The sequence below is a fragment of the Ordospora pajunii genome (genome assembly GCF_021821965.1).
Source record: "Ordospora pajunii strain FI-F-10 chromosome Unknown Cg_06A, whole genome shotgun sequence".
Taxonomy (NCBI): Eukaryota; Fungi; Microsporidia; family Ordosporidae; genus Ordospora; species Ordospora pajunii.
Window position 1 is genome coordinate 1 of NW_026848125.1, and position 24,012 is coordinate 24,012.

The 24,012-nt window shown below is 43.2% G+C and overlaps 11 protein-coding genes and 1 non-coding gene across 12 annotated transcripts; 4 read left to right on the forward strand and 8 right to left on the reverse strand.

Annotated features, from left to right (window-relative positions):
* Nucleotides 1–924, reverse strand: HK407_06g10610 (uncharacterized protein; the record flags this gene model as incomplete). The annotated part of the gene is made up of 1 exon (XM_060421035.1): nt 1–924. A coding segment is annotated over one exon (924 nt), but the record flags the coding sequence as incomplete, so codon positions are not given.
* A 514-nt stretch (nt 925–1,438) lies between these two features.
* HK407_06g10620 (uncharacterized protein) lies at nt 1,439–5,686 on the reverse strand (the record flags this gene model as incomplete). The annotated part of the gene is made up of 1 exon (XM_060421036.1): nt 1,439–5,686. One exon carries the CDS (start codon nt 5,684–5,686, stop codon nt 1,439–1,441), a length of 4,248 nt encoding a protein of 1,415 aa, XP_060276691.1.
* A 586-nt stretch (nt 5,687–6,272) lies between these two features.
* Nucleotides 6,273–7,871, forward strand: HK407_06g10640 (TCP-1/cpn60 chaperonin; the record flags this gene model as incomplete). The annotated part of the gene is made up of 1 exon (XM_060421037.1): nt 6,273–7,871. The coding sequence occupies one exon, from the start codon at nt 6,273–6,275 to the stop codon at nt 7,869–7,871; it is 1,599 nt and encodes a 532-aa protein (XP_060276692.1).
* A 175-nt stretch (nt 7,872–8,046) lies between these two features.
* Nucleotides 8,047–9,555, forward strand: HK407_06g10650 (uncharacterized protein; the record flags this gene model as incomplete). The annotated part of the gene is made up of 1 exon (XM_060421038.1): nt 8,047–9,555. One exon carries the CDS (start codon nt 8,047–8,049, stop codon nt 9,553–9,555), a length of 1,509 nt encoding a protein of 502 aa, XP_060276693.1.
* A 58-nt stretch (nt 9,556–9,613) lies between these two features.
* On the forward strand, nt 9,614–10,594 carry HK407_06g10660 (uncharacterized protein; the record flags this gene model as incomplete). The annotated part of the gene is made up of 1 exon (XM_060421039.1): nt 9,614–10,594. The coding sequence occupies one exon, from the start codon at nt 9,614–9,616 to the stop codon at nt 10,592–10,594; it is 981 nt and encodes a 326-aa protein (XP_060276694.1).
* Nucleotides 10,595–10,825: 231 nt separating this feature from the next.
* HK407_06g10670 (uncharacterized protein) lies at nt 10,826–11,620 on the forward strand (the record flags this gene model as incomplete). Its single annotated transcript, XM_060421040.1, has 1 exon — nt 10,826–11,620. The coding sequence occupies one exon, from the start codon at nt 10,826–10,828 to the stop codon at nt 11,618–11,620; it is 795 nt and encodes a 264-aa protein (XP_060276695.1).
* Nucleotides 11,621–11,750: 130 nt separating this feature from the next.
* HK407_06g10680 (uncharacterized protein) lies at nt 11,751–13,676 on the reverse strand (the record flags this gene model as incomplete). The annotated part of the gene is made up of 1 exon (XM_060421041.1): nt 11,751–13,676. The coding sequence occupies one exon, from the start codon at nt 13,674–13,676 to the stop codon at nt 11,751–11,753; it is 1,926 nt and encodes a 641-aa protein (XP_060276696.1).
* A 133-nt stretch (nt 13,677–13,809) lies between these two features.
* On the reverse strand, nt 13,810–13,992 carry HK407_06g10690 (uncharacterized protein; the record flags this gene model as incomplete). The annotated part of the gene is made up of 1 exon (XM_060421042.1): nt 13,810–13,992. One exon carries the CDS (start codon nt 13,990–13,992, stop codon nt 13,810–13,812), a length of 183 nt encoding a protein of 60 aa, XP_060276697.1.
* A 145-nt stretch (nt 13,993–14,137) lies between these two features.
* On the reverse strand, nt 14,138–17,143 carry HK407_06g10700 (phospholipid-translocating P-type ATPase; the record flags this gene model as incomplete). The annotated part of the gene is made up of 1 exon (XM_060421043.1): nt 14,138–17,143. One exon carries the CDS (start codon nt 17,141–17,143, stop codon nt 14,138–14,140), a length of 3,006 nt encoding a protein of 1,001 aa, XP_060276698.1.
* A 45-nt stretch (nt 17,144–17,188) lies between these two features.
* Nucleotides 17,189–21,748, reverse strand: HK407_06g10710 (DEAD/DEAH box helicase; the record flags this gene model as incomplete). Its single annotated transcript, XM_060421044.1, has 1 exon — nt 17,189–21,748. The coding sequence occupies one exon, from the start codon at nt 21,746–21,748 to the stop codon at nt 17,189–17,191; it is 4,560 nt and encodes a 1,519-aa protein (XP_060276699.1).
* An 89-nt stretch (nt 21,749–21,837) lies between these two features.
* On the reverse strand, nt 21,838–23,802 carry HK407_06g10720 (ubiquitin carboxyl-terminal hydrolase; the record flags this gene model as incomplete). The annotated part of the gene is made up of 1 exon (XM_060421045.1): nt 21,838–23,802. One exon carries the CDS (start codon nt 23,800–23,802, stop codon nt 21,838–21,840), a length of 1,965 nt encoding a protein of 654 aa, XP_060276700.1.
* A 125-nt stretch (nt 23,803–23,927) lies between these two features.
* HK407_06g10730 lies at nt 23,928–23,999 on the reverse strand. The gene has a single exon. It is a non-coding gene; the product is annotated as a tRNA-Trp (tRNA).
* Nucleotides 24,000–24,012: the final 13 nt, after the last annotated feature.

A 24,012-nucleotide genomic window follows, 5' to 3' on the forward strand; every position in this document is an offset into this window, starting at 1 on the left:
GTCATCATAATTATCAATGCTCAGCAATATATCCGCCACATATTTATCCCCATGCTTTATTGATATCAGGTCAATCATAAGTGCTACCAGGCTCTTGTTTTCAACTCTAAGCAACATATATGCTATTTCCTTAAGATCAACCGATGCTTCTTTCAGTGCATTCATCAGCTTAATAAACATACTTATATCTAAAACATTTAAATCATATATAATTCCATCATCAATAGTATCATTCAGCAATTCTTTCCTGCGTTTATCTTCAATTGCATTAAATATTCTTTTCACATCGTCCTTCTTATGCGCGTTAAAATAGATCAAGACATCGATTTCGTGCTTACGCCCCAGCTGCTTCAGCACCATCTTTATTTCTTGGTCACTCATGCTCAGCAGCAAGTCATAAATGCTATTACCTACATACACTCGCCATACTTTGTTTATTATTTCTTGTACATGGTTCATATATGCTGTATTAGCTTCATTAGGCTCAGGCATAGACATCGCCATTGAGTTGCTTAGTGTAATCAAAACCGATTTCTCTCCATTGAAAAAGCGGTTTATCATTACTCCTGCTACATTATCATAAAGATGTTCAAACAGCATCACAGTCATACCACGCCTACTCTCCTTAAACACCCTCTTCAGCTCCTTTATATTATCTGCCCCTATCTCATTTAATCTTCTTGCAAGCTTTATATCTTCCATCATATTGTCTATTGCATCTTTATGTTGCTTTTCGATGTATTCCAGTATTTCTGTTGCTAATTCAGGTTCATGGTTCAGTATTTCTGTTGCTTTATGGTATGTAAGACAGCCCACTATTTTTGCTGCATATTTGTGCGGAAAATCGCGCAGTACCGATGCTACATCTTGGTGCGTAAAAATTCTCAGCTTCTTTCTCAGCTTCTGCTCTTGATCATGATCCATTGTAAGGGCGTTGCTATTACACCATAAACTGCTGCTTGCTATTTATTTTATTGTTATTAATTCACTCCGTTCGTGTATTCTCATTCAAAAACTCATATCTCATCATTACTGCTTATTAATGCAGCACTTCATTACTCACATCCACATTTACTCCCATACTCTGCATCATCCATCCTGTCATTGCTATTACACACACACTCAGCACAGCAATCTCTATCACCAAACAGCACTTGCTACTATTCAATAACTAATCGCTTCTTTTCCTGCTTCATACAATAATTCAATCAATCGCATCGTCCTCATTATGACTTGCCCTGTTAAATATCATTCACTTAGTATTCCTACTACAATCACCATCATCCAAAACATACAATATATGCCAACACTTATATAAACCATTTTAATCACTTCATTGCTTATCACGCACTTCCATCTCCTCCATCACACAGCTAAACTCCTTTAGCTCAATATCATATTCCTCCTCACCATACTTTCATTCATAATCCACTGTCTCCTATACGCATTCACCGCTTGATATTCCACACTCATTTGCCTTTAAATCAATACTTTTTTTGTGGCTAGATGAAATAAACACCATCACAAAAAATATCGCCAATATCTTCCAAACCATTGGGTCCTTACCTTTAAACTCTTTCTCTATTCGTGTTTTCAACTCTTTCTCTATTCGTGTTTTCAACTCTTTCTCTATTTGTGTCTTCAACTTTGCCTCTATTTGTGTCTTCAACTCTTCATTATGGCCTTCTACAGTCGTATTATTTTGCGGCAATCCTAAATGCATCTCCAGGCATTCATTAATCACTTTGTTGTATTCATCCTCAGGAATACTTTCCAGATCCAGCATTATCTTGCACACTGAAAATGCTATTTGTCGTGCTATTTCATAATTAATCTTTACAGTTACTTTTACATTCGGATTCGCTTTACAGATAGAGTTAATTTCAGCATTTAAAAGAGACTCAGCTTTATTAATTGCTGATTTATACATTGCCTTTATTAATTCCTCCTTTAATATAGGTATAAGTTTTTTGATATAAGATAGTATGTCCAAAAGCTTCTTTTTTTTCTCATTATCTTTAACATTTTGATTAATACCTTTCTCAGCTCGTTTTAGCTTATTCTCTATTTTATTTATCTCTTTCTTAAGCTCACTTATATCATTATTTAGATTTTTAAGATTATTAATCCCACTTATCATGCTCTTCATTAAATCATATGTCTCATCCTTGCTAATAATATCTTCACTTTTATTGCCATCCTCACTTTTATTGCCTTCTGATTTTGTAGTCGTATCAGTTTTGCTTTTACGTTTACTACTTTTTTTTGAAAGTATGCCTAATAGCTCACGAAGATTATAATCTTTGTTAATATTATCTATTAAATACTTCTTTACTGGCTCCTTCTTATCGCCAGAACTACTAGGTCCAAGTCCATTCTTTATCATATTATATTCTGTTTGCACTATCATCCTGGCCTCATACATTATTTGTGCATACATTATGCAACTGTTTTTCAATTCTTCAAGTGCTTCATCCATGACTAGCTTCTTTGCTGCCAAGTCATTTACTTGTGCAGCTTTATTTTTATTGGCTTGTTCTATGTTATAATTCATCTCCTCAGCTAAATTGGCATGAGACATAACCATTATGCTGTTTTTATCGTTCTGAGCTACGTAAGCTCTATTATTATGTTCTTGCTTTATAGCTTGCCTAACTGCAAGAATCGCAGCATTTACCCCATTATTATTCATCACTACAGCATCCATCGCTTTCGATCTTCTATTTGCTGCTTCTTTATTCTGTCTATCTTCTTCATTCTTCTTTCTTCTTGTTTCTTCTTCTTGTTCCATCTTTCTTCTTGTTTCTTCTTCTTTCATCAGCCTCTTTTCCTCGATCTTCAGCCTCTTTTCCTCGATCTTCAGTCTCCTCATCATCTTTTCCTCGATCTTCAGCATCTCATCCTCGACCCTCAGATTCTCATCCTCAATCATTAGTCTCCTCAGCATCTCATCCTCGACCCTCAGATTCTCATCCTCAATCATTAGTCTCCTCAGCATCTCATCCTCGACCCTCAGATTCCCTTTCTTGATCTTGATCTTCAGATTCTCATCCTCGATCCTCAGTCTCACAGCCTCGATCATCTTCCTATCATCCTCGATCTCCTTTATAGCATTGGCATCTTTAATTACATGCTCAAATACCTCTTCCACATTCCTAAAATCAGGTGTATTTTTTATGTATGTCTCTAAATCCTTCACACCAGCAATACGTTTCTCGATTTGTTTATCAAACCAAATAAGAAGCTCCTGCATATTGTCCATATTCCCCTCTTGCCCTCCACACTTCTTCATTAATATAAGAATGTGGTTCACATCCAATATCTTGATCCTGTATCCGTCCTTCACACTCACATGCTTTATAATGCTTGCTAATATTCTTTCAAGTAAGCCTACTTCATTACAGTATATTTGTTTCTTGTGGCTCCGGCTTTTTATAAGCCCAAAAATATCTTCATAAATATCCTTTTCAGGGTTTATCATCATCACAACATTCTCCACCAGCCAATCCTTGCCATATACCATAAAGCCTACACTCAGCTCATTATCCTTCCTTGCTTTCTCAATAGTGTCATGTGGCAAATACAATTCCAGCCAGTCATAAATATGCCTCATTATTCTAGTATCGATGTGCTCAATACTCTTTTCTGCTTCTTGTGCTTCCAATGCAATCCCAAGCAGAAACTTCAGCGGCTCATCCGCCATCTCCTTAATTACTTTCTTTTTCATTCCATTCAGGCATTTTGTATCCACATCATTATTAATAATATCAATAATACTAGTAATATCTACTCCACTAGCTTCATAGTTCTTAATAAGACCTTCCAGCTCAATCCCTTCGCCAGTCTCTTTCAATAATCTTTCTATCAATATCTTGATGCATATCCATAGCTTGACTTTATGCAAACTCGTGCCATATAAAAACGTCATCATTTTGTATATCATTTCTATTAACTTATCTTTCTTCTCAGTTCTCAATTCAATTATTCTTAAAGCCATATCAATCGTTTTTGCATCAATATCTTTGGCTTTGTACCTACTTACACATTCAGATACCCACTTGTTCGCCAAATCGTCGTCAGCTTCCAGCAATTCAACCTTCAGACCTTTGATTCCTTCTTTTTCAAAATCATTGCATTCGTTTGTTATGTACTTTAAGCAAGGGCCAATCGTTTTCAATTTATCTGCTGCATAGACACTATTTATCATAATGCATATATCTGGATCCAGGCTCTTAAGCCTGCGGTGAATTTTAATCATATCAGGTAAAATGCGTTCATAAAGTACATCGTATACTATTGAAGCCATTTCATCACTATCGAATTTCTTTGTTTTTATGAATGAATACTTATCTTCAAATGCAACTCCTATAAATTGATTAAATTGATCAACAAAATCACAAAAATTGTCAAAATACTCAACCTTATCTCTATCGTCTTTGTTTTCAATTATATTATCCACATCTTTCGCATAATGGATGATCTCAGTAAGCCAAACATCAAATTCTGCAATCATAAATCTTATATCATAAAAATTTAGTACCGCTTTTTCTTCTTTGCTATGCATTATTGCTTTACTATATTCATTGCAATTTAAAATCGGTCCTACAGGTCTTTCGATATCTATGTAATCACTGATAATTTTTTCATGTCTTTCTATATCATTTGCATCGAATGCTGCTGTATTTTCAACCTTTTCCAGTTTGTTTTGTGCATTGCCTCCATGCACATCGTTTGTTAATTCATTATCTAGATAATCCTTTAGCTTCTTTAAAAGTTTGGGTTGGATAAGATTGCTTTCGTTCGAGATATTGGCTTGAATCAGCTTCCATTTATCATGTAAATCATTCAACCCTATATATAGCATAATAATTTCGTTTTTCAAGCTTGTCATGCTTTTATCCAGCAAAATATTGTAAACACATCGAGAAATCACCATACCAATCCTCGCATTCCCCAGAAACCACAGCAATTCAGTATTTTTTTCCAAATCATTTTTGTCGAAAGATTTTTTCAATGTATTAGTATACAATATTAATAATCTAATTGCATATTTCATCGCTTCTTTTTCATCAGTACTCGACTCAATAATACTACTCATGCTACTAATAATCATGTCAATACTACTCATGCTACTAATAATCATGTCAATATTACTCATGTCAATACTACTGATGTCAATATTATTCATGCCAATATTACTCATGTCAATATTAACCATGCAAAAAACGTTTGATATTAACATACACTTGCGATTCCGTATACCGTGTAGTCTTGATTCAATTCTCTTCTTTTTATCTTCATCAAGTAGATTCGCTTTTTCTAATAGAAATGTAATATCAGATGTCGTAAGATCTATTGATTTAGAATATCTCTCCATACGCAAAAATAAAAGATAATATGCTTCTAACAATTCTTGGTATTTAGCAACCGTATAATTGTTGGTTGCTATATAATACTCACTTATACTTACGATAGCATTCATAAGCTTTTCACAATCATCCAAGGATGTTTCAATACTCGAAATAACTGATTCTGCATATTTCACAAGCTCCAATTGGTTAACATTGTACTTCATGCTTATATTCTTATTGTGCTCATTTAAAATCGTAGCAAACGCTTCAGGATCGTTATTTTTCCTTAATTCATAAAATTTAATAAAAGCTTCCTCTTGATGGTTAAAATTCATTTGGGGCACATCTGCATTTAGATTTTGTGCACAATTTCTATATCTGTATCTACGGCCGCTCCACAACAACGCAAGCACCATGCTAAACCTCCACATCACACATATAGCCATGCCGCAAGCACGATCTCGAGATATATACAATCATACTATGTGCTAGCAACCATGCCATGACACGAAACCCAATCCAGTGCAGATCAAAGTACATTCAACTCAAGAAATGCGCACAGCAACACTCTCAATAAACGAATACTATTCAATATCCTCATCCGTTCGCTATAAAAATTCCATCCATTCTTCTCTGCTGCATCCGCTTTCCATCTGATGCTCATTGACGGCTCCACCTACTCCTTCATGAACGACTTCACCAGCTCATCAATCCGCTCATTCTCGCACAGAATGCCGCCTCGCTTCTGCACAAACCCAATCAGCCTTTCTCGAAACTCATAGCTCAGACTCTTTCCCTTGCCTTTGATCGCTGCCTTTCTGTGCGAAAGCATCGTCTCAACTCGGCTGCTTGCCAGCAATCCGCAGGTTGCAAGACATCGAGCCAATCTTGCTTCAAGACATGCAAAAAATTACCCTACGTATGGCTGAGCTTCTAACAGACGAGCTAGGCCAAGCATTCGAAATAGCGGACCAAGACGGCTCATACTGCATAAAAGGACACGAATGCATCTCTGCAAATATTGCCGTTGTAAAGGCAATTGCTTCGTTCCTGTCAACATCGCTCGGGCCAACAGGAATGGACAAGATCCTGCAAAGCGAGGACGATGACATAGTCGTCACAAACGATGGGGCAACAATCCTGAAAAGCATGGGCATGCAGGAAAACCCCGTTTCAAGGATGATCTGCCAGCTGAGCGAGTCGCAGGACGAGGAGATTGGTGATGGAACAACAAGCGTTGTAATAATTGCAGCAGCACTACTGAGGGAGGCTCAGGTGCTTCTTGCGCACGGAATGCATCCAATAAAAATCTCTGAAGCATTTGAGCTGGCGCTGTGCCATGCCGTGCAGCACCTGGCAGACATATCTGACGAAATAACAGATACTAGGGAAACAATGCTCAAGGCTGCAAAAACAAGCCTTGGAAGTAAGATTGTAAGCAAGGCACTCGATATGTTTGCAGAAATATGCACAGATGCAGTAATGATGGTTGCAGACATAGACAGGAAGGACGTTGACTTCGAGCTGATCAGCATTCAGGGCAAGGTCGGGAGAGACGTATCTGATAGCATGCTTGTAAGGGGAGTGGTGATCAGCAAGGAGTTCAGCCATCCACAGATGGCCAAGCATGTTGCTGATGCAAGGATAGCATTGCTGAGCTGTCCATTTGAGCCTCCAAAGCTCAAGACAAAGCATAGCCTTGTGATATCAAGCACGGAGGAGTACAGGCAGCTGGAGGAATACGAAAAGAGCAAGTTTGTGGAAATGATCGACAAGGTCAAGCATAGCGGGGCAAACCTCGTGATGTGCCAGTGGGGATTTGACGACGAGGCAAACTCGATGCTGATGGAAAGCAACCTGCCAGCCGTAAGATGGGTTGGAGGGCACGAGCTTGAGCTTCTGGCAGTTCATACAGGGGCTTCGATAATTGCAAGGTTTGAAGATCTGCAGGAAGGCGACCTTGGAAGAGCAAATGTTAGGGAGGAGTGCCTGGGAACAGAGAGCGACAAGATCATAGTGGTTGAGAACAACAAGTGCAGCAAGGCAGTGACTGTGCTTGTACGAGGTGCAAACGACCTTATTATCGAGGAGGCAAAGAGATCTGTTAGAGACGCGCTGTGTGCAGCCAGGAATGTGATTACAAACACAAGGGTGGTGTATGGAGGAGGGTCTTGCGAGATGGCATGCTCGCTATCGCTCGAAAGGTATGCTGAGATGCATGCAGGAGGGGATCGTCTCGGCATCCTTGGGTTTGGGAAAGCGCTTGAGGAGATTCCGCTGTGCCTTGCAAGGAACAGTGGGCATGATGCGATCCGAAGCATAATGGGCCTGAGAAAGACACAAGTCGATGGCAAGAACCACAGGATTGGAGTTGACTGCGTGGGAAGCGGAGAGAACGACATGAAGAGTCTTGGGATTTTTGATACGCTGAACAGCAAGGTAAGGCAGCTGCAAATGGCAACGCAGCTCGTTACGATGATCCTGAAGATCGATAATGTTGTTTCTGAGTCGCTGTGCTAATTATTTATTGGCAAGAGCAAAGCAGATTGAGAATATTAAATGGTTTTGGAAAGTGTGAGATGTTGCTTGGGTGTCTGTATAAGCTGGTTGTTGATGTGCATGATGCACGTGTAATATGCATGAAATGAATTGTAAGGAGCACGAAATGATTTGCCGATTTCACAAGCCCATTGTCATGGAGAATGCAGAGGCGTATGTGAAGAGCATGCTTGAGAAGCATCGGATCAAGATTGACATACATGCAAAGATCGAGGAGCTGACTGTTTCTAACAAGATAAACGAGTTTATGCCGCTGGAGACAATATACAACGTTGTTCTTCTGAATCTTGCAAAGGAAAGCGAGATGTACAAATCCGTTCTTAACGGAGCACATGTGTTTGATATAGAAGTGGATGTTAGGGACACAAGACGAGTATACAGCACTGATGGGCTGAGGAAGGCGGTGGAAGACATATTTGGAGAACGAGCAAGATACGTATATACATGCTCCCTGGGCAAGAAAACACACTTTGTTGGGATCAAGCTTGGAGATGATGCATACACGCCGGTTGATTTGTACGACGGCCCTGAGGAGGCCATTCCTTACTTCTTGCTGGTAAACGGCCTGCGGATGGACTTCAATGTGAGTGACTTTCGGTGGAATGAGATAGTGTTTGGGCATCCTGCAACGGAGGATGAGCATGCGAAGTATGTTGAGATTACTGAGCATGTGAAGAAGATCCGGATCCCTGTTGCAATAATTGACGACGAAGTGGGATGTCTTGAGACATCAGTCACAAACATGCATGTGTGCTATCTGCACTGCGGATCGCATGAGAATTGGCCCGAGAGCAATGATGCACTGAGATGTGCAAAGACGGCACTGTACTGCCTGATATACAAGAAAAGCAAGTACAGGTGTGCAATAGGATACGACTATGTGCTTTTGAAGTACAGAGGCTCGTTCTTCAAATTCCACATTGTGGTCAAGAAAGACAAGAACACCGAGTTCAGAATCAACAGAAGAATAGCTGATGTGGTCAACGAGCAGACACATGTATTTAAGAAAAACGTTGTGAGCGTAAAGAGGTTTATGGATAGCCATGGATACTTCCCTGTCTACTTTGATGAGAGGCTTGTCGAGCTTTTGTGCCTGATGATTGGTAAGGAAATAGCGTCGTTTGGAAGATTCTTCAGTGAGTTTCTTGCGCACAAGGTCAGGCTTGATGGATGCACATTTGACCTGGAGACATTCAAGATCACAGAGAACATGGCAAAAAGGTTTGAGGTCACGTATAAGAACGATGTGCTGTCGATTGGCACTCCTCCAGAAAAGGTTGTGCAGCGACTGAATGCATTGAAGAAAATAATAGCGCTGAATAAGCCGGTGCTGTTTGACAATGACTTCCGGCTACTGACAAAGAGCCTGCTGATGCCATCGTTCAATGATTATGACTTTGTGCTGAGTTTGTTTGCAAGGCCAGAGTTCAGCGAGATCAAAAGTGCAGCGGAGATGCCGTTTGTGCTTGGAACGCCTGTTGTCAGCGAGTTTCTGCATGCAAGCCTTAAGAAGAAGGCATACCTGTTTTACTCGCAACGGCATTCGGTTCTGATGGTGAAGGCAATTGATGGAGTAGATCCTTCCGAGCTACTCTGTGTGCTGGTGGCGAAGACTGCATTCAAATACTGCCTGAAGAGGTTCTGAAGATACTGAGTCATGTTGAATAAATTCGTAGCGTAATTGCGTGTCCCAGTGTTTGCAGATGCAGATCGAATACAACGTGTTTTCGTATAGGAATGATGACAAGATCGCCTGTGCTGGGTTTTGCACAGGGCGCATTTTTGCATCGCTTCCACACAAGATTGTTGAGTGGAGTCGAACAGAAAGGGCAGTTGCCTGTGTGCATGAAATAAGCGAGGAGGTGGTTGGCATGGCAAGCATGAGTGATGGATGTATTGCATTGCTGTCGAAGAGCTCTGTATGGCTGTTGCTTGGGAGTGAGATCAGGTACGTGATGGAAAAGCCTCCTTTGTGCGGAGTAGTTGTGTATCGTGAAAGGCTGCTGCTTATTGATGAGCAAAGCATCACGAGTATGTGTGTGCAGGAAAGAAGCACCAAGATCAGCCGAGCCAAGATGAGGAACAGAAGCGGAATGTGCACATGTGGAGCGGAGTCTGAAAACGGATTGCTTCTAGCATTTGAGAATGGAGATGTGGTGGAGATCAGCGCACAGGCGATGGCAGACATACTTGATGGAAGAGCAGCAGAGGTGGATACCGAGTGCCTCAGAACCATGATTCGCTTGAGAGAGCCTGTTATCTCGGTTGGGGTTCTGAACCACCTACTGGTTGTGGCGCTGTTCAACAGAAAGATGCTGACAATTAATCTCAAGTCGGGCGAGGTATCATACACAGAGCTTGCATATGAAGTAAAATTTTCGGCGCTGTGGAACGGCATGATCGTTGTAAGCGACAGCAGGGAAAACATCATACTGATGGATGAGCATCTAAAGATTGCATATAGCAAGCGCATGAGAGATGAAGTGTGCAGTCTTGTCTCCAGCGGCACCGATTTGATTGTTGGATTCTCAACAGGCACGGTGAAAGAGTGCAGGCTGAGCCGTTTTGATTGCACAAGCATTCCGGCTGACACGGGCATCCAAAGGATCAGTGCGAATGCCGGCATCCAGGCAGAAGCAGACGGCTGCTTACGTATGCTCTGCAGCGCAATAAAGTACCTTTAGATGCCTAGATGCATTTATTATATGGGGATTAGTTCGTTAATTTACAATATATCCAAAAGCGGAATATCGGTTACGCTGGGAGGGTAGCAATAACAATATAAAATGCAGTCAAAGCACGACTTAGCTCAAGCTGGCTAATGTAGACTGGATTAATTGCAAGCTGTGGAAATTGGAATTGCATGAATTATTGACCCGCATAAATACAATAAACGGTACAGCTATGCATCGCCCATGGCAAACACCGATTGCTGGCTGGCATTAAGGTTTACATGGCACATCATCCGATCGCGCCTGATGTCAGCGCTTGGAGTGGCCATGATAGTGGCTGAACCGATACTTGCGATTGGATCTGTGTGCTGCAGCTTCAATCTTGAGGTATACAACTGCCTGAGATGGGCGCTTTTTGACAGAAGACGATGGGAAGTGGATGTCTCGGCCGTACCTGAAGTCAAGACAGCACAGAAAGGCCTTGAAAGACTGCATGGAGACAGGTTTTATTACGGAAAGTACGTTCCACAGGGCATCGATAAGAGGTTTCTGCAGAGCCATCTTGCATTGGTTGTGACGGATATTGCAGACAGCACCGATCTGTGGAACCATTGGCCAGATGCAATGTACCGGACAATCGAATTGCACGACGAAATGGCTAGGAATCTGTGTGCAATGCATGGCGGGTGCGAGATCAGGAACGAGGGAGACTCTTTCCTGTTTGCATTTACAGACACCAATGATGCACTGAAGTTCTGTAAGGAGTTCCACAGAAGTGTGTTTGCTGCATTTAGAAACTGGGTGCCGTTCGGTATAATAAGGCGCAGGGTGCTCCCAATTAAGGTTCGGATTGCAGTGTGCCAGGGCCCTGTTGCGCTGAGCCGTGACAGTATCCTGAGCGTGCACGGAGAGGCAGTGTCCAGGATATATGCAATGAAAGCACATCCAGACAAAATATGCATACACAACAGCTGTGTTCACTCCGCAATGGCTGCAATAAGAAAAATGCCTTTGCTCTGTGTGCATGGCACATTGTGAATAAAGTGCTTGTAATTTACTTTAACAGTGTGCACTTCTGTATTTTAATGAGTTCGCAGTATACAATTACAATGTTTGATGCTTTATTGCTGCGAATCTAATTGCGCAAGCTGTCTAAGGCACCGGCCACTTACATGTTCGTTGATGTAAGTGTGCTGATTGATAATGCAGCAACAATCGAAAACGCAGCAATAACATACCAAACACCACAAAACGACACAAATCCTAGTGCAATCCAAATATTGAGAACCTTTGCAAACGAATCGCCGAAGCCAAGCGTAATACTTGCAAGCATTGCACAGATGTAAGCCATGCTTGCGAACACATGGTCAGCATTCGCATCCATGCCGCTAAAACGCCTCATTATGCTTACTCCATACTTCATATAAAGCACATGATTCGCAATAAGCACTAGTACAAAGGAAATAGATGCTGTATATACTGCAAAATCAAGTAGCACACCGCTGCCAATCGAGTGGACAACATTCTTCGACAATACAGCAGTATAGTATCTCCTGAGTGCACTCCACGCATTTCCAGAAAGCTGATGGTTGAATAAAGATTTCATATGATGCTCAACAGTCTTTGCAAAGAATCCTTTGGCTGGGAAATACAGAACAGACTGCTTTGGGCGACCATCGGGAAACTTTGTCCTAAAGAATTCGTGGTTTCTGTTATCGCTTATGTAGAACAATCTAGAGTCCTGGCTACTGTGCAGTGATGCGTTTGCAGACTTCAGTGACTCGCTTTCGTGGGTTTCATGACTGTTGTGGCTGTTGCCATCGTTGCTTGCCCAGAGATTCCTGACACAAAGCTCGGTAGATGTCTTGTAGTGCTTGAGCCTGACAAGAGACGTCCTGGAAAGGATGTATGCATCTCCAATTACCTGCCAGATGTCATCCTCGTCTGCTTGGCTCTCTGCCTGTGCAAATCCAACAACATTCTTGAACTTGTCGTCCTTGTCCGGCGATGCAACTCTCAGGCACATTGCTGTGTCTGTGTTGACCACCTTAATAAGATCCCCGTTCTGAATATATCTGTCTTCTTCAGTACTTGGCCCCTTATTGCTCATCAAGTGAAGCTTGATTATTGTCCACATGGAGCTGCTGTCTTTGTCTGCAGAGCATACGAGTACACTATCTTTCATGGCGAGATACGAGCGGTGCTTCTGGTTTAGAATGGCCACCGTGCTTCTGTCCATGAGATACCTGTCCGACAGCGTGCTTGTGCTGCCATGCAATGTTGCCTGGAACTCTATTGAAAACCCTTTTGCATGTTCTGAGTGCATGCTCTGGATTGCATATTGAGCATAGAAGGATAGCAGATATATTGACATGGGGATTGCAACGAATGCCATGATTCTCCTAAGCATCATTCCTGCTGCCGTACACAATGCATTTCTGGAATCAGTCACAAATGAAAACATGCTAATCAGGTATAGCATCACCATAGGTAGCATGATCAGCAGGACACCCCATCCAGATGATAGTGAAAGCCCCAGAAGAACCCCAGATGCAAGAATGCGTTGCCTTTTGAGTTGAACTAATCCCAGCAGTGCGAAGTATACCGAAAGCAAATCAGATGCAATAAATGTAGATCTATCGCGTGCCAGCAGCAGCGAGTGGGATAACGCAATGATCCATGATATCTTGCTGCTGTATGTTTCTCTGGACAGCTCTTGCACCTTTACCATCGATATTGAAAACAGAACCTGGCTGACCAATCTGTATGTGTGGATCGATGACAAATCCCATGGAATGCCCACCGAGGAGCATATCAAATGCATTGCATACAAAAGCAATCCCGGAAGAGGCATACCTCCAGATGGCTCAAATCTTCTTGCAGCATATGCCATCTGACTATTCATAAGCTCTGCTTCATCCGGTGTAGTCGCTCCAAGTCTGTGCCTTGATGATATAGCCATCGACACGGCAAATACCACAAGCATATGCATCCAGCTCTTTATGTTTGCTCTCATTGTGTTTATTCTGGATGCATTTGAGACAACCTCTCGATCCTTTATGCTTCTAGTTGCTGTGCCATTGCCTGCATCCATCTATGCTTCAGTAAACAAACAATGTATTTTCAAATACACTTCTCTGCACAGCTCATGCATCGGCCCAAGCATAGAATGCATACAAATATAAATCAAAGCAGCTTTATTCAAATCATCAACAGCCTCGGTAACATCAGTGCTCTTTTTTCAGCTCATCAACTCTCTTCAGCTCATCCTGGAGCTCTGCAAAGTCATTCCTTCGCATTGAATCGCACAGCTGTGCTCCGTCATCAAACATATCGGAAACATCGCTTTCAGACTCAGTTGAGCTTTCCATGCCAATATCAAAGAAAATCTCAGCATCGTGCTTGTTCATCAGGGGACATAAACAAAAATTGTTACCTCGACACAGTTTATTCACACTTAATCTACAGTAGCACCAATCCTCACAGCATACATCATAGGCCACATATAAACAATCTACCTGCATGCTACCACCATTTCCTGCTTCCATCCATCACTTACGATTCTATATTCTTCTTTACTGTCGAAAACATCTTTAGGATTCCAAAGTCTGCAAGCAGCGTCCCCGAAAGAACAAACAGACTGGCTAGGTAGAAAACAGGCATTGAGAATAGATTCATGGCTGCATTGTTAGCCGTAGAATCAATCTCCTGGATATAAAACAGCGTCACAAAGTTAAGAAAGATGCTCAATGCAATCGCAATCCACGAATACACCACAAAATAGGAAATCTCTCGTATCTGTGTGGCAAGAACAACCCAGAAGACTACGATCGAAAAGTAGTTCGTCAGCAGAATATAGCCGCCAACTAGCCCGCTTGCTCCAATCAGATCTTTTATATACACCACGCCCATCGACAGCCCAAACACAACACATCCCATCACAATCGTATACACCGATCCAGACACAAATGCATGCTTTCCAAAGTGCTTTCTTGCATCACTGTATCGTTTTGGATTCGCCATCAGATACTCCTCGGGCTTGTCTTTATCAAAAAGACCTATTGATAGCGGAACAAGCGACGTAAACAGCACATTGTAGTAGTTCAGGAAGAAGTTGTTGTATATCGGCATTCCAGAGTATCCATTGAAAAAGTTGTACATAAACTGTATTGAAATAAAAAATATGTTCTTGAAAAACGCATTCAGGGTTATCTTTGAAAACCGAATCAGGTTGTACCTTCCGTGCACAAGCATCAGCCTCTTCAGAAACCTAAACTCAGGAATCGCAAAGTCTGCCGACAGACTTGCTTGCGTGCCTTCCTTGCCCATGATCCCAATGCCTATATGCGAGCTCTTGATCATCGGAACATCATTATTGCCATCGCCAATCGCCAATGTGTTTTTTCCAAAGCCCACAATACGTTCAGCAATCTTTCCCTTCTGGCTAGGAGTTGCACGATAGATCACAATCGACCTGTAACTGAACACATCCTCGTCAACAAACTTCTTCAGAAATTCCTCTCCTTTGATCACAAGCGACTGAGCCTCTTGCCCCTTTGGAACAATTCCGCAATCCTCTGCACAGCTCATTGCTGTCTCCTTCTTGTCCCCAGTAATCATCCATATCTTGATTCCTGCGTCCTTAAGCGAGACAATCGTTTCCCTAGCATCCTTTTGCAGTTCATCCTCAATAAATGTTGTACCAAGATACTTCATTGCATCCTCAGCATTGTCAAAAATCCTCTCCTGCTCCATATGTCTTCCCTTCAACGAAATCTCGTTGTGCCTGCTCTTCATTTCGCTCAGCATCTCCTCTCCAATTTCCTTGCATCCAACAACAAGCGATCTGTATTCAGAGTTTGTGTTGATCAGTGTTCTGATAAACTCAGGGTCTCCGCCATCAAAACTCATGTTCTTGTCTCGTAGCAGCATCTGATCTGCTCCCTTGCAAAACAGCATGCATTTCCCAAGTATCCTGACTATTACCGACATCCTCTGCCTACTTGAGCTGAACTCCAACGCCATCTCTATTTCTGCCTTGGTTCGCCTTCCGTTCATCTCAAGCACGACATGCCTTGCATCACGCTCAACAAGCACGCATCCTTGGTTCTTCAGCTCCTCAACAATGCACAGCTCATCCTGTGAAACTCCCTCAAACTTGCCATTGAGAGGCTCTATAGAGTTGCAACACAAAAGTGCTGCAACAAACATCGTGTGCCAATACTCATCATTCAAATCCCCGTTCATACTGCATGAGCCTTGATCACCAAGCACATCAATGTCCAGCATATCTCCTCCAAGCCTGTCAGTGGGTACAATCCCCGGCAATCCGTGCCAGTGACAATGCTTCAGAACCATTGAGTTCTTGGTCAATGTCCCTGTCTTGTCAGTCAGCACATAGTCAACAATCCCAATGTCTTCCGTGACATTTGAATTCCTGCACACAGACCTGTACTCTCCAGAAGCCAGATGGCCATCATGGAACACAAACATCGAGTGTATCATCCTGGACACCTCAAGCGTAACAAAAAGAGACAGCGGAATCAGGTAGCTAAACAGAATATAGTTCGTGCCTGTCTGCTTTAGTGCATCCTCCGCAGGATACTCGTTCGGATACAGATACCCCATGCCTTCCCTCCTCAGAAACCCTGCACCTAGCACCGACGTCAGGATCAGCACAGCCAGATACACAAGAAACACCCCATATATGAAACTGCCAAGGCTTCTTTCAAACAGCGAAATCTTCGGCTTTGCCTTGATGTGGCTCTTTCCAAGCTTCGTCTGCCTCCCCACACTCACAATCATCCCAAACACACTCTCTGTGTTCTTGACTCTCGACCCCCTCAGTAGAACATTCTTCTCGTTGTACAGAACCTTCGTTCCATAAATATCAAGCTGGCACTCAAAATTATCAAAAAGATCTCCGGTGTCTTCAACCACAAATCCTGCAATCTTGTCTATATAGTACATGTCACAATCACAAATACAAACTCCTTTGTTGCATCGTTGCTCGCCGTCGCTATATTCATGTGCTGCATCTTCACAAGAACCGCACCCAGTATTGCCAGGCACTGTTTTCTTCTTCAAATTAGACTCTCCATCAAGATTGCTCGTCTCAACAAAGCAATGCGACTTGCATCTTACCCCGTTCCTAGTCTCAGCCTTGCTATTCAGCAGCACCACATCCCCAGGCACCTCCTGATCCTTCATAATCAAAATAAAGTCCCCAGCCGTCAAATCCTCAACATGTATCTCCTCAACACACACCCCTGCCGAGCCCTTTCTTATCACATTTGCAGGCTTCTGGTTCATGGCCCTGTCATGCTGATGCCTTCTGTAGTCCTCCACTCCGTCCTTCACCATAGATGCCCCAACTACAATTGCAAACGCCAGCAAATACGTAAATGGCGAAAATGGCGATATCGAGGGAATCGATAGCAGAATAAGAGTCAGCAAGAAAAACAGATTCGATGGTCTTGAAAGCTGGTGGTACATGTTCAGTGGAAAAAACGTGAATGCTGTGTACTTAGACGTCACTATTTTGTTTTCCTTACCCTTCATTTGCATACATACAATCACAACTTTAATTCGCTTCAGGCAATCACATTAAACACTTGCATTGCCATCTGTCAACTCACAGCCAATCGCATCAAACCCTGTGCAGCAGTCACTCACAACATAGCAAGCCCTGCTCCTCCACTCAACCTTATACATCCCAGGAGACTCTACCTTGAGGATTTCATATTCATTAGACCCAGAAAACAGAAAGAAAACCACAAATCCAACAGGCGCATCAGGCATCGACGCCACATCAATAACAACACTATTTTCAACAAGCTTCAGCTTGTAAAACTTGTCCTGTGCCGCACAGGTCTTCTTGGTAATACTCTGCAGCCCAAACATCACGTTGAATGCCGTTTTCAGGCACGCCTTTTCTATTGAGACTTCAAGTAGACACAGATACATCTTGTAAATAATCGGCAAAACATCATCAAGGTAGTACTGCAATATGTCGGGACACTCAGATTCGTTTACAAAGTCATGGCTTGCGAGCCCATATGCCTTCCCCCTGCTAATGTCAACTCCATTGCTGCTCAATACCTTGTACTCGTCATGATCCATGCAGAATACAAGCTCCTCTGCTCTGCAAACAAGCAAAAGAATGTTTTTCAGCCCCATCTTGTCCTTCACACTGCCTACAAACATCCTAATCGTGTCAATACACATCCCGTATCTACAGAGAATCCGCCCATACCTGGTCAGTCCATTCTCATCAACAAGCAAGGATGTGCATGCCACATGCTTGTTCAGGTTGCATCCTATCCAGTAAGAATACACATCCAGCTCGCCTCTTCCAGACGACCGGTAATGCAGTGGAATCCTACCTTGATTCAAATACAGCAATGCCTTGCTTCGCTTTGTGTATATAAACACACGTGAGCCAAGCATCGAATACCTGCACACATCAGCCACCCTGTAGTCTGCATACATTTGGGACTCATGATCATAATACACAGTTCCAATAACATGGACCTGTTCCACGCATGGATTCCACCCTGCATCAATCCACATGTCAATGCTTCTTCGTGTAGCAAAGTGCACTCCTTTTCCAATGCAACCAAACTCAGCCGCAATCCTTGCATCCCTGAATCGGCTGGCAAAGTGTCTGCATGCACTCTGCACAGGAAGAATCACAAGGCATGATCCATCTACACTCATCCTGCTTATATTCAGCTCAAACTCATTCAGGTAGTCATGCATTTCGCCATGATGTGTAAGGCTGCATGATCCATACATCGAGATTCTAGTCTTTTCTTTCATTTCGTATTCCATATGATGCTTTTCCTTGCATTCATTACAGCCACTCTTACTCCTATCCGCTTCTCCAGGCTGCTCAATGTCGCCAAGATGCTCAATATCTGCACCATCAACAAATGGAAGCCCAACAAGAACCATTCTGATATCTTGAACTATGCACTGTGCTATACATGCCTCAATAAGGTAATTCGAAAATATATTGTGGACATCCATAATTGTGACTGACTCACAGGTAACTCGTCCTGAAACAAACTCATCATGCACATACGCCTCGTATCCCATCATTCTCAGCCTCCGTCTTTCTCGATAGCCTGCTACAATCACAGTTTTGGTGCATATCGCTCCATCCACCAGGCCCAGCCTTACTACATTTCCACGGCTTCTGCTCAGCACATCAATCATAAACTCCCTCCATACACTACTGAACATCGAGCGTTCAGCATTACCTGCCTCTACAAGACTAAGAACACTCGGGTCTTCAGGACACAAATAATTCGCAGAAAGCACATATGTATTCAGAAACGGCGACTTCGTGTTTATTGCGTAGTTCTGGCTTGAATGCATTCCGTCTCCAAACACGACTGTGTCACAAACAGCCAGCTCCTTGTCTCTTGAATCCGTTATCAAAACATAATACCTGTCGTCACTGCACTTGCTATCATCAAATGCCTTTTCAATCCCAATATTTATCACGTAATACTCATCACTGCACATATACACACATGAAGAGATACAGAACCTCGGAACATATTTCAGGCTATCCATCACTTCCGCACAGATCCCCATCTCTGCAAGCCCGTCTCTTCCCAGCATCTCCAGCATTGAAAACGGAATCTCCTTCATCTCAAGCATCCTGAGTGCATCATGGTTCGTGCAGAAATGCCTCAGTGGTGTTTGGTACGGAAATATCCTGTGCACAGCTGCCTTGTACCACCGAATAACCCTTCTACAAACGCCTAGCCCTTTCCTTACACTGACATCAAACAATGCTGCAAACATCCTTGGTAGGTTCTGCGACAGCACCGTCAGTTCAACCCTGTTGGCAACATGGCATTGAACAAGAATCCCAAAAGTAGACTCCGTTGGAACAGGAACCATATTCACCGCATCGCCAGCTTCAAATTCTTCTTTACGTATGCCGATTCCCTTGAACTCGCTCATCTCTGCAATCATCGAAAACATCGACGAATCAGTCATCAAGCTGCACAAGTCTGCAAACATCCTTGATGAATCTCGGTATTGCAGGCAATATCTAGACGCAACAGCTCCTACACATGTCGAATGCACAAACGGTTCAAAAACAATCAGTCCTGCTGCCTCAAGATGCTTCAGCGCACTGTACACAATTTCCCTGGCAGCCTTCCCTGACTCTCTATTCATCACCACAAGCCTTGCATAGTAAAATGTATGCTTAAACCAATCCACAGCCTGGCCAAACTCTTTCATCCCGCCTGCAATCTCTGCATTCAAAAAGTCGCACAGCCTTGGAAGCAGTCTCGATTCAATGCACCTCTCAACCAGAAACTCGGTCTGCTTGCTTGAAACAAGAACCCCCTTGCATCTTTCATCTCCAAATCGCCCTGCCCTACCAAACATCTGGAGTATCTCGGCCTGCTTAATTGACTTCCACTCACACGTATATGTATCATACACATCTGCTCCTTTGATAACAACAGTTCGTCCCGGTAGATTCACACCCCAAGCAAGTGTTGCTGTACATACCATCACATCAATACGGCCACTCTTATACAGCTCCTCCATAGCAGTTCTTACCTTTCGGCTCAGCCCTGCATGGTGGACTCCAATCCCATGCCTTGCTATCTCCCTAATCGATTTTTCTGCATCTGCCAGCAGCTTGTCGTCATCGTTATCTCTGCACTCATGTCGTCCTAGATACCTTGCGAGCTCACGTGCCATCTCCATCACATCTCTCCTTGAATGGACAAACACAATCACCGGGCCACCTATATCCATATTCTCCAGAACCTTCTCAACAGCAACAATCATCTCCATCTCCCTCATGCCAACATTGATCAGTTCATAGTCCATCGCACATCTCCGAAACTCACTGCCAAATGCAAACACACTTTCCTGCTTGCACCCGAGAAACCGCCCAACATCCATATGATTTGGAAGCGTTGCACTCAATCCAATAATCCTGCATCCCTTCCTTACAGACATCCGTGCAACAAGCGCTTCTATCGTTGCGCCTCGATCCTCATCAAGCATATGGATCTCATCAATCACCATCACTGAAAACCCAAACCCCGTATTTCTTGTCAGTGCATCGAGCTTCTCAGGTGTGCAAACTATCACATCTGCTTTCTCCAGATGCTTGTATCCAACATCCGTGTCAGATGTATGCTCCACCACCGCCATGCCATGCCTGGAAAACATCTGGCCAAGAGTCATCGACACCTCTCTTGCAAGCGCCCTCATCGGCACCACATATGCAATCTTCTTCCCTCCATCCGCTCCAGCATTCTTCGCATCACCCATCTTCCCTTGTTGAGCCACTACCTTCAATATCGACAATGCCCCAATCACCGTCTTTCCACTGCCAGTAGGCGCACATACAAGAACATTTCCAGAGTCATTAAACACTGCATCATAAACAGCACTCTGCACATAGTTAAACTTAAATCCATTGCCAAAAAGCAGCTCAGCATCCCCAGGCACATCAGCATCAAAGTCAATATCTTTTTTGCATCCATGAACATACACAGTCTCAATCCCATCCGCATACCTCACCTCTGCATCTGCAGGATACTCCCTCTTCTTCATATGCGTGCTTGCATTCGACGATGTTCTTTCAAGATCAACTATTTTGCATCCACTCATCAGGCTCAGCATGTCGTGCTCAATGTACTTTGTAAACGCCACTGCGCCCTCTGTCCTTAGCATTTCTTTCGCCTTCATGCTGTCTTCAGGCTCCAGCTGGTACACAAGAAAATACTCAAATGCCTTGCTGTTGCACAGGATTCGATTCAAAAAATACATCTTCCATCCCCTCAACAGCACACAAAGCCTATCAAGCACTCCGCCTCTAATCACCTCAAGAAGCATTCTCTTCTCATCGCTTGCAAACAGCGCATCAAAAAGCTCGACATCCTCAAACAAGACACTGCTCCGGTCATTTCCACAGAAGCTCTGTGTAAGTCTGGCTAAGCCATCAACCACATCAGGCGCAATCCGCTTTCCAATCGCTTCCTCAACCTTTCGGCACAGCTGTTCGCCAGATGCATCACATGAAAGTAGAGCACCAACCATTCTTTCCAGCTTGCCCTCATCACCCTCCCCAACCATATTTGCAATCATGTTCACATACTCAGCATAACTAATATACATCAGCTTGAATCAATAGGGATTTGCCGCTGCCACTTTTACATCACACAAAATGCAAAACGCAAAACGCAAAACATCTAATACTTTATTCACTACTCTATTCTTTCCAGAAAAATAACATATGTGTCGTCCTTGCTCACACCATTCGCCTCACTAATCCTCTGATCATTGCACAGGTACCACCTGTCCTTCCTTACATAGCTTACATAATGCCCAGTGGCTGTGGAGTATTCCGAGTCATGGTTGCACACCCCAATTGTTTTGTAGCGCATGCCTCCTACAACCATCTCCTCCGTTGAATACGCAACAGGCGTGGATATCTTCATTATTGCTCCATTTACATACTCAAACCGCTTCAATTGGATAATCAGATATACAGGATGGCTTCCAAAGTCTATCTTCTTTGAAAACCTCTGCTTTCCTCCACATCCCTCGCACTCAAGAAGCTCAAGACACCCAAACTCCTCTTTCTCAAGAAACACATCCAAACAGTCCTCAATCGTAGTCAATCCATCCCTCCTGTCTGTGATAATGCAAGGAATGCTGCATGGCCCATCAAACACCCTACTTCCTCGATAGCTCTTACTGATCACAGTTACAATAGGTATACCTAACAGCCCTCCATCTGCATTCGAGGCATACTCCAACTTCAGATACGAGGACACCGCTCGATCATCAAGCATCCACTTGTTTTCTCGATCAACAACATGAAGAAGCGCATCGCACACCGCTCTATACGTACAAGACTCATCGGCCAGCTTTCCATGCCCCAATAATCCAATGCCTAGTGCCTTCTCCATAAGCATTCCCCTGCTCTTCAGGGATATCCAGAAGTATGACCCAATCTTCTCTTCAAAGTATTCGTAACAAAACAACTTACGGCCAATGTCTTTCAGAATTCCATCCTTGACTTCCTCTGCGCCCCCCTTTCTGTCATAGACCACACAGATAATCATACCTCTCACTCCGTAATCCTTTCGCATCATTGCCTTCATTTCTTCTACTTCGAGCTTCTCATTCACACGTATGCTCACAGGTCTTCTATCCACCGATTCGTAGAACAACAACACATCGCTTCTGCGCCTTAGAGGAATCGGTAGTGACAAGTACATGCAAGGATCGATGCAAATCTTCTCCTTGCTGCATCTCAAACACCCTAGTGTTGATTTCAGATCAAAGAAAAACAGATTTGTCACAATCGACTTGTTGCAGCTCCACCACCCACCATCATTATTGCCTGGCATGCTTACCATTCCCTCATGGAGCGAGTAGAGAAGCTTGCCAACAAACTCAATAACATCCTGCTCCTCGTTATAATCATATTCAATGTACAAGTCACCCATCCTCTTCTTCATCTCACCCGGCGTGATCACACGAGTCTTTCCATCATGCATCTGTTGAACAAGTCTGTAGTATGCATCAACAAGCATAGCCTTCTTCGGCAGGCTTGTGTTCAGCACCAGTTCATGCTCTTTATGTATAAAGTACTCAGAAAACTTCCAGCAATTCATCAAGCACTGCAGTCCGCTGTTCATAAAACACGTGTTTCCTTGATTCCTCAGCCCACACACCGCATTCCTCATCATTGCCCAATCATGAATGGACAGTATTCTGCCATCATTTGCATGTGCAATCCGAACAATCGCAACAGTACTTCCATTTTCAAGATCGCCAAGCTCAGTCAATGGATGTACCGCCCTATCCTTGCATACCAGCCTGTATCTCCTCATAAGCTCATCGATCTCCACATTACACCCCAGAATGCCTGGCACTACATCAATCAGCTTGGAACTGCATGCAACAGCCATGCTTATTCTTCTACCTCCTCCGCTTCTTCTAGCACTTTCACTATTCATAAACATCTCAAATTCTTTAACATTAACAATCGACGTCAACATCGACCTCATCCATCCAACTCTAACAACCGCACGGCTGTTCCTGTCAGCCAATGCATTCACGCCTGCAAAGTCATCAATCACAAATGTCACATTAATTGTTTTGTTGGTCGCTCCGGATGAGTTCTGCTCTCCTTGGCTGCTCTGCATTGCATAACCCATGTGAACACCAACCCTGCTACACCATAAATCCAAATCATTGCACAGCGTTTGCAATCAACACAACACAGCAGCCTTGCAAACTAGCAAAAGCCACACGCCATGTGTTGTGCTACAGCAAAACATTATGACGACACCAGGACTCGAACCCAGAACCTTCGGGACTGGAATCCGACGCGCTACCATTGCGCCATGTCGTCACACCCCTCTATG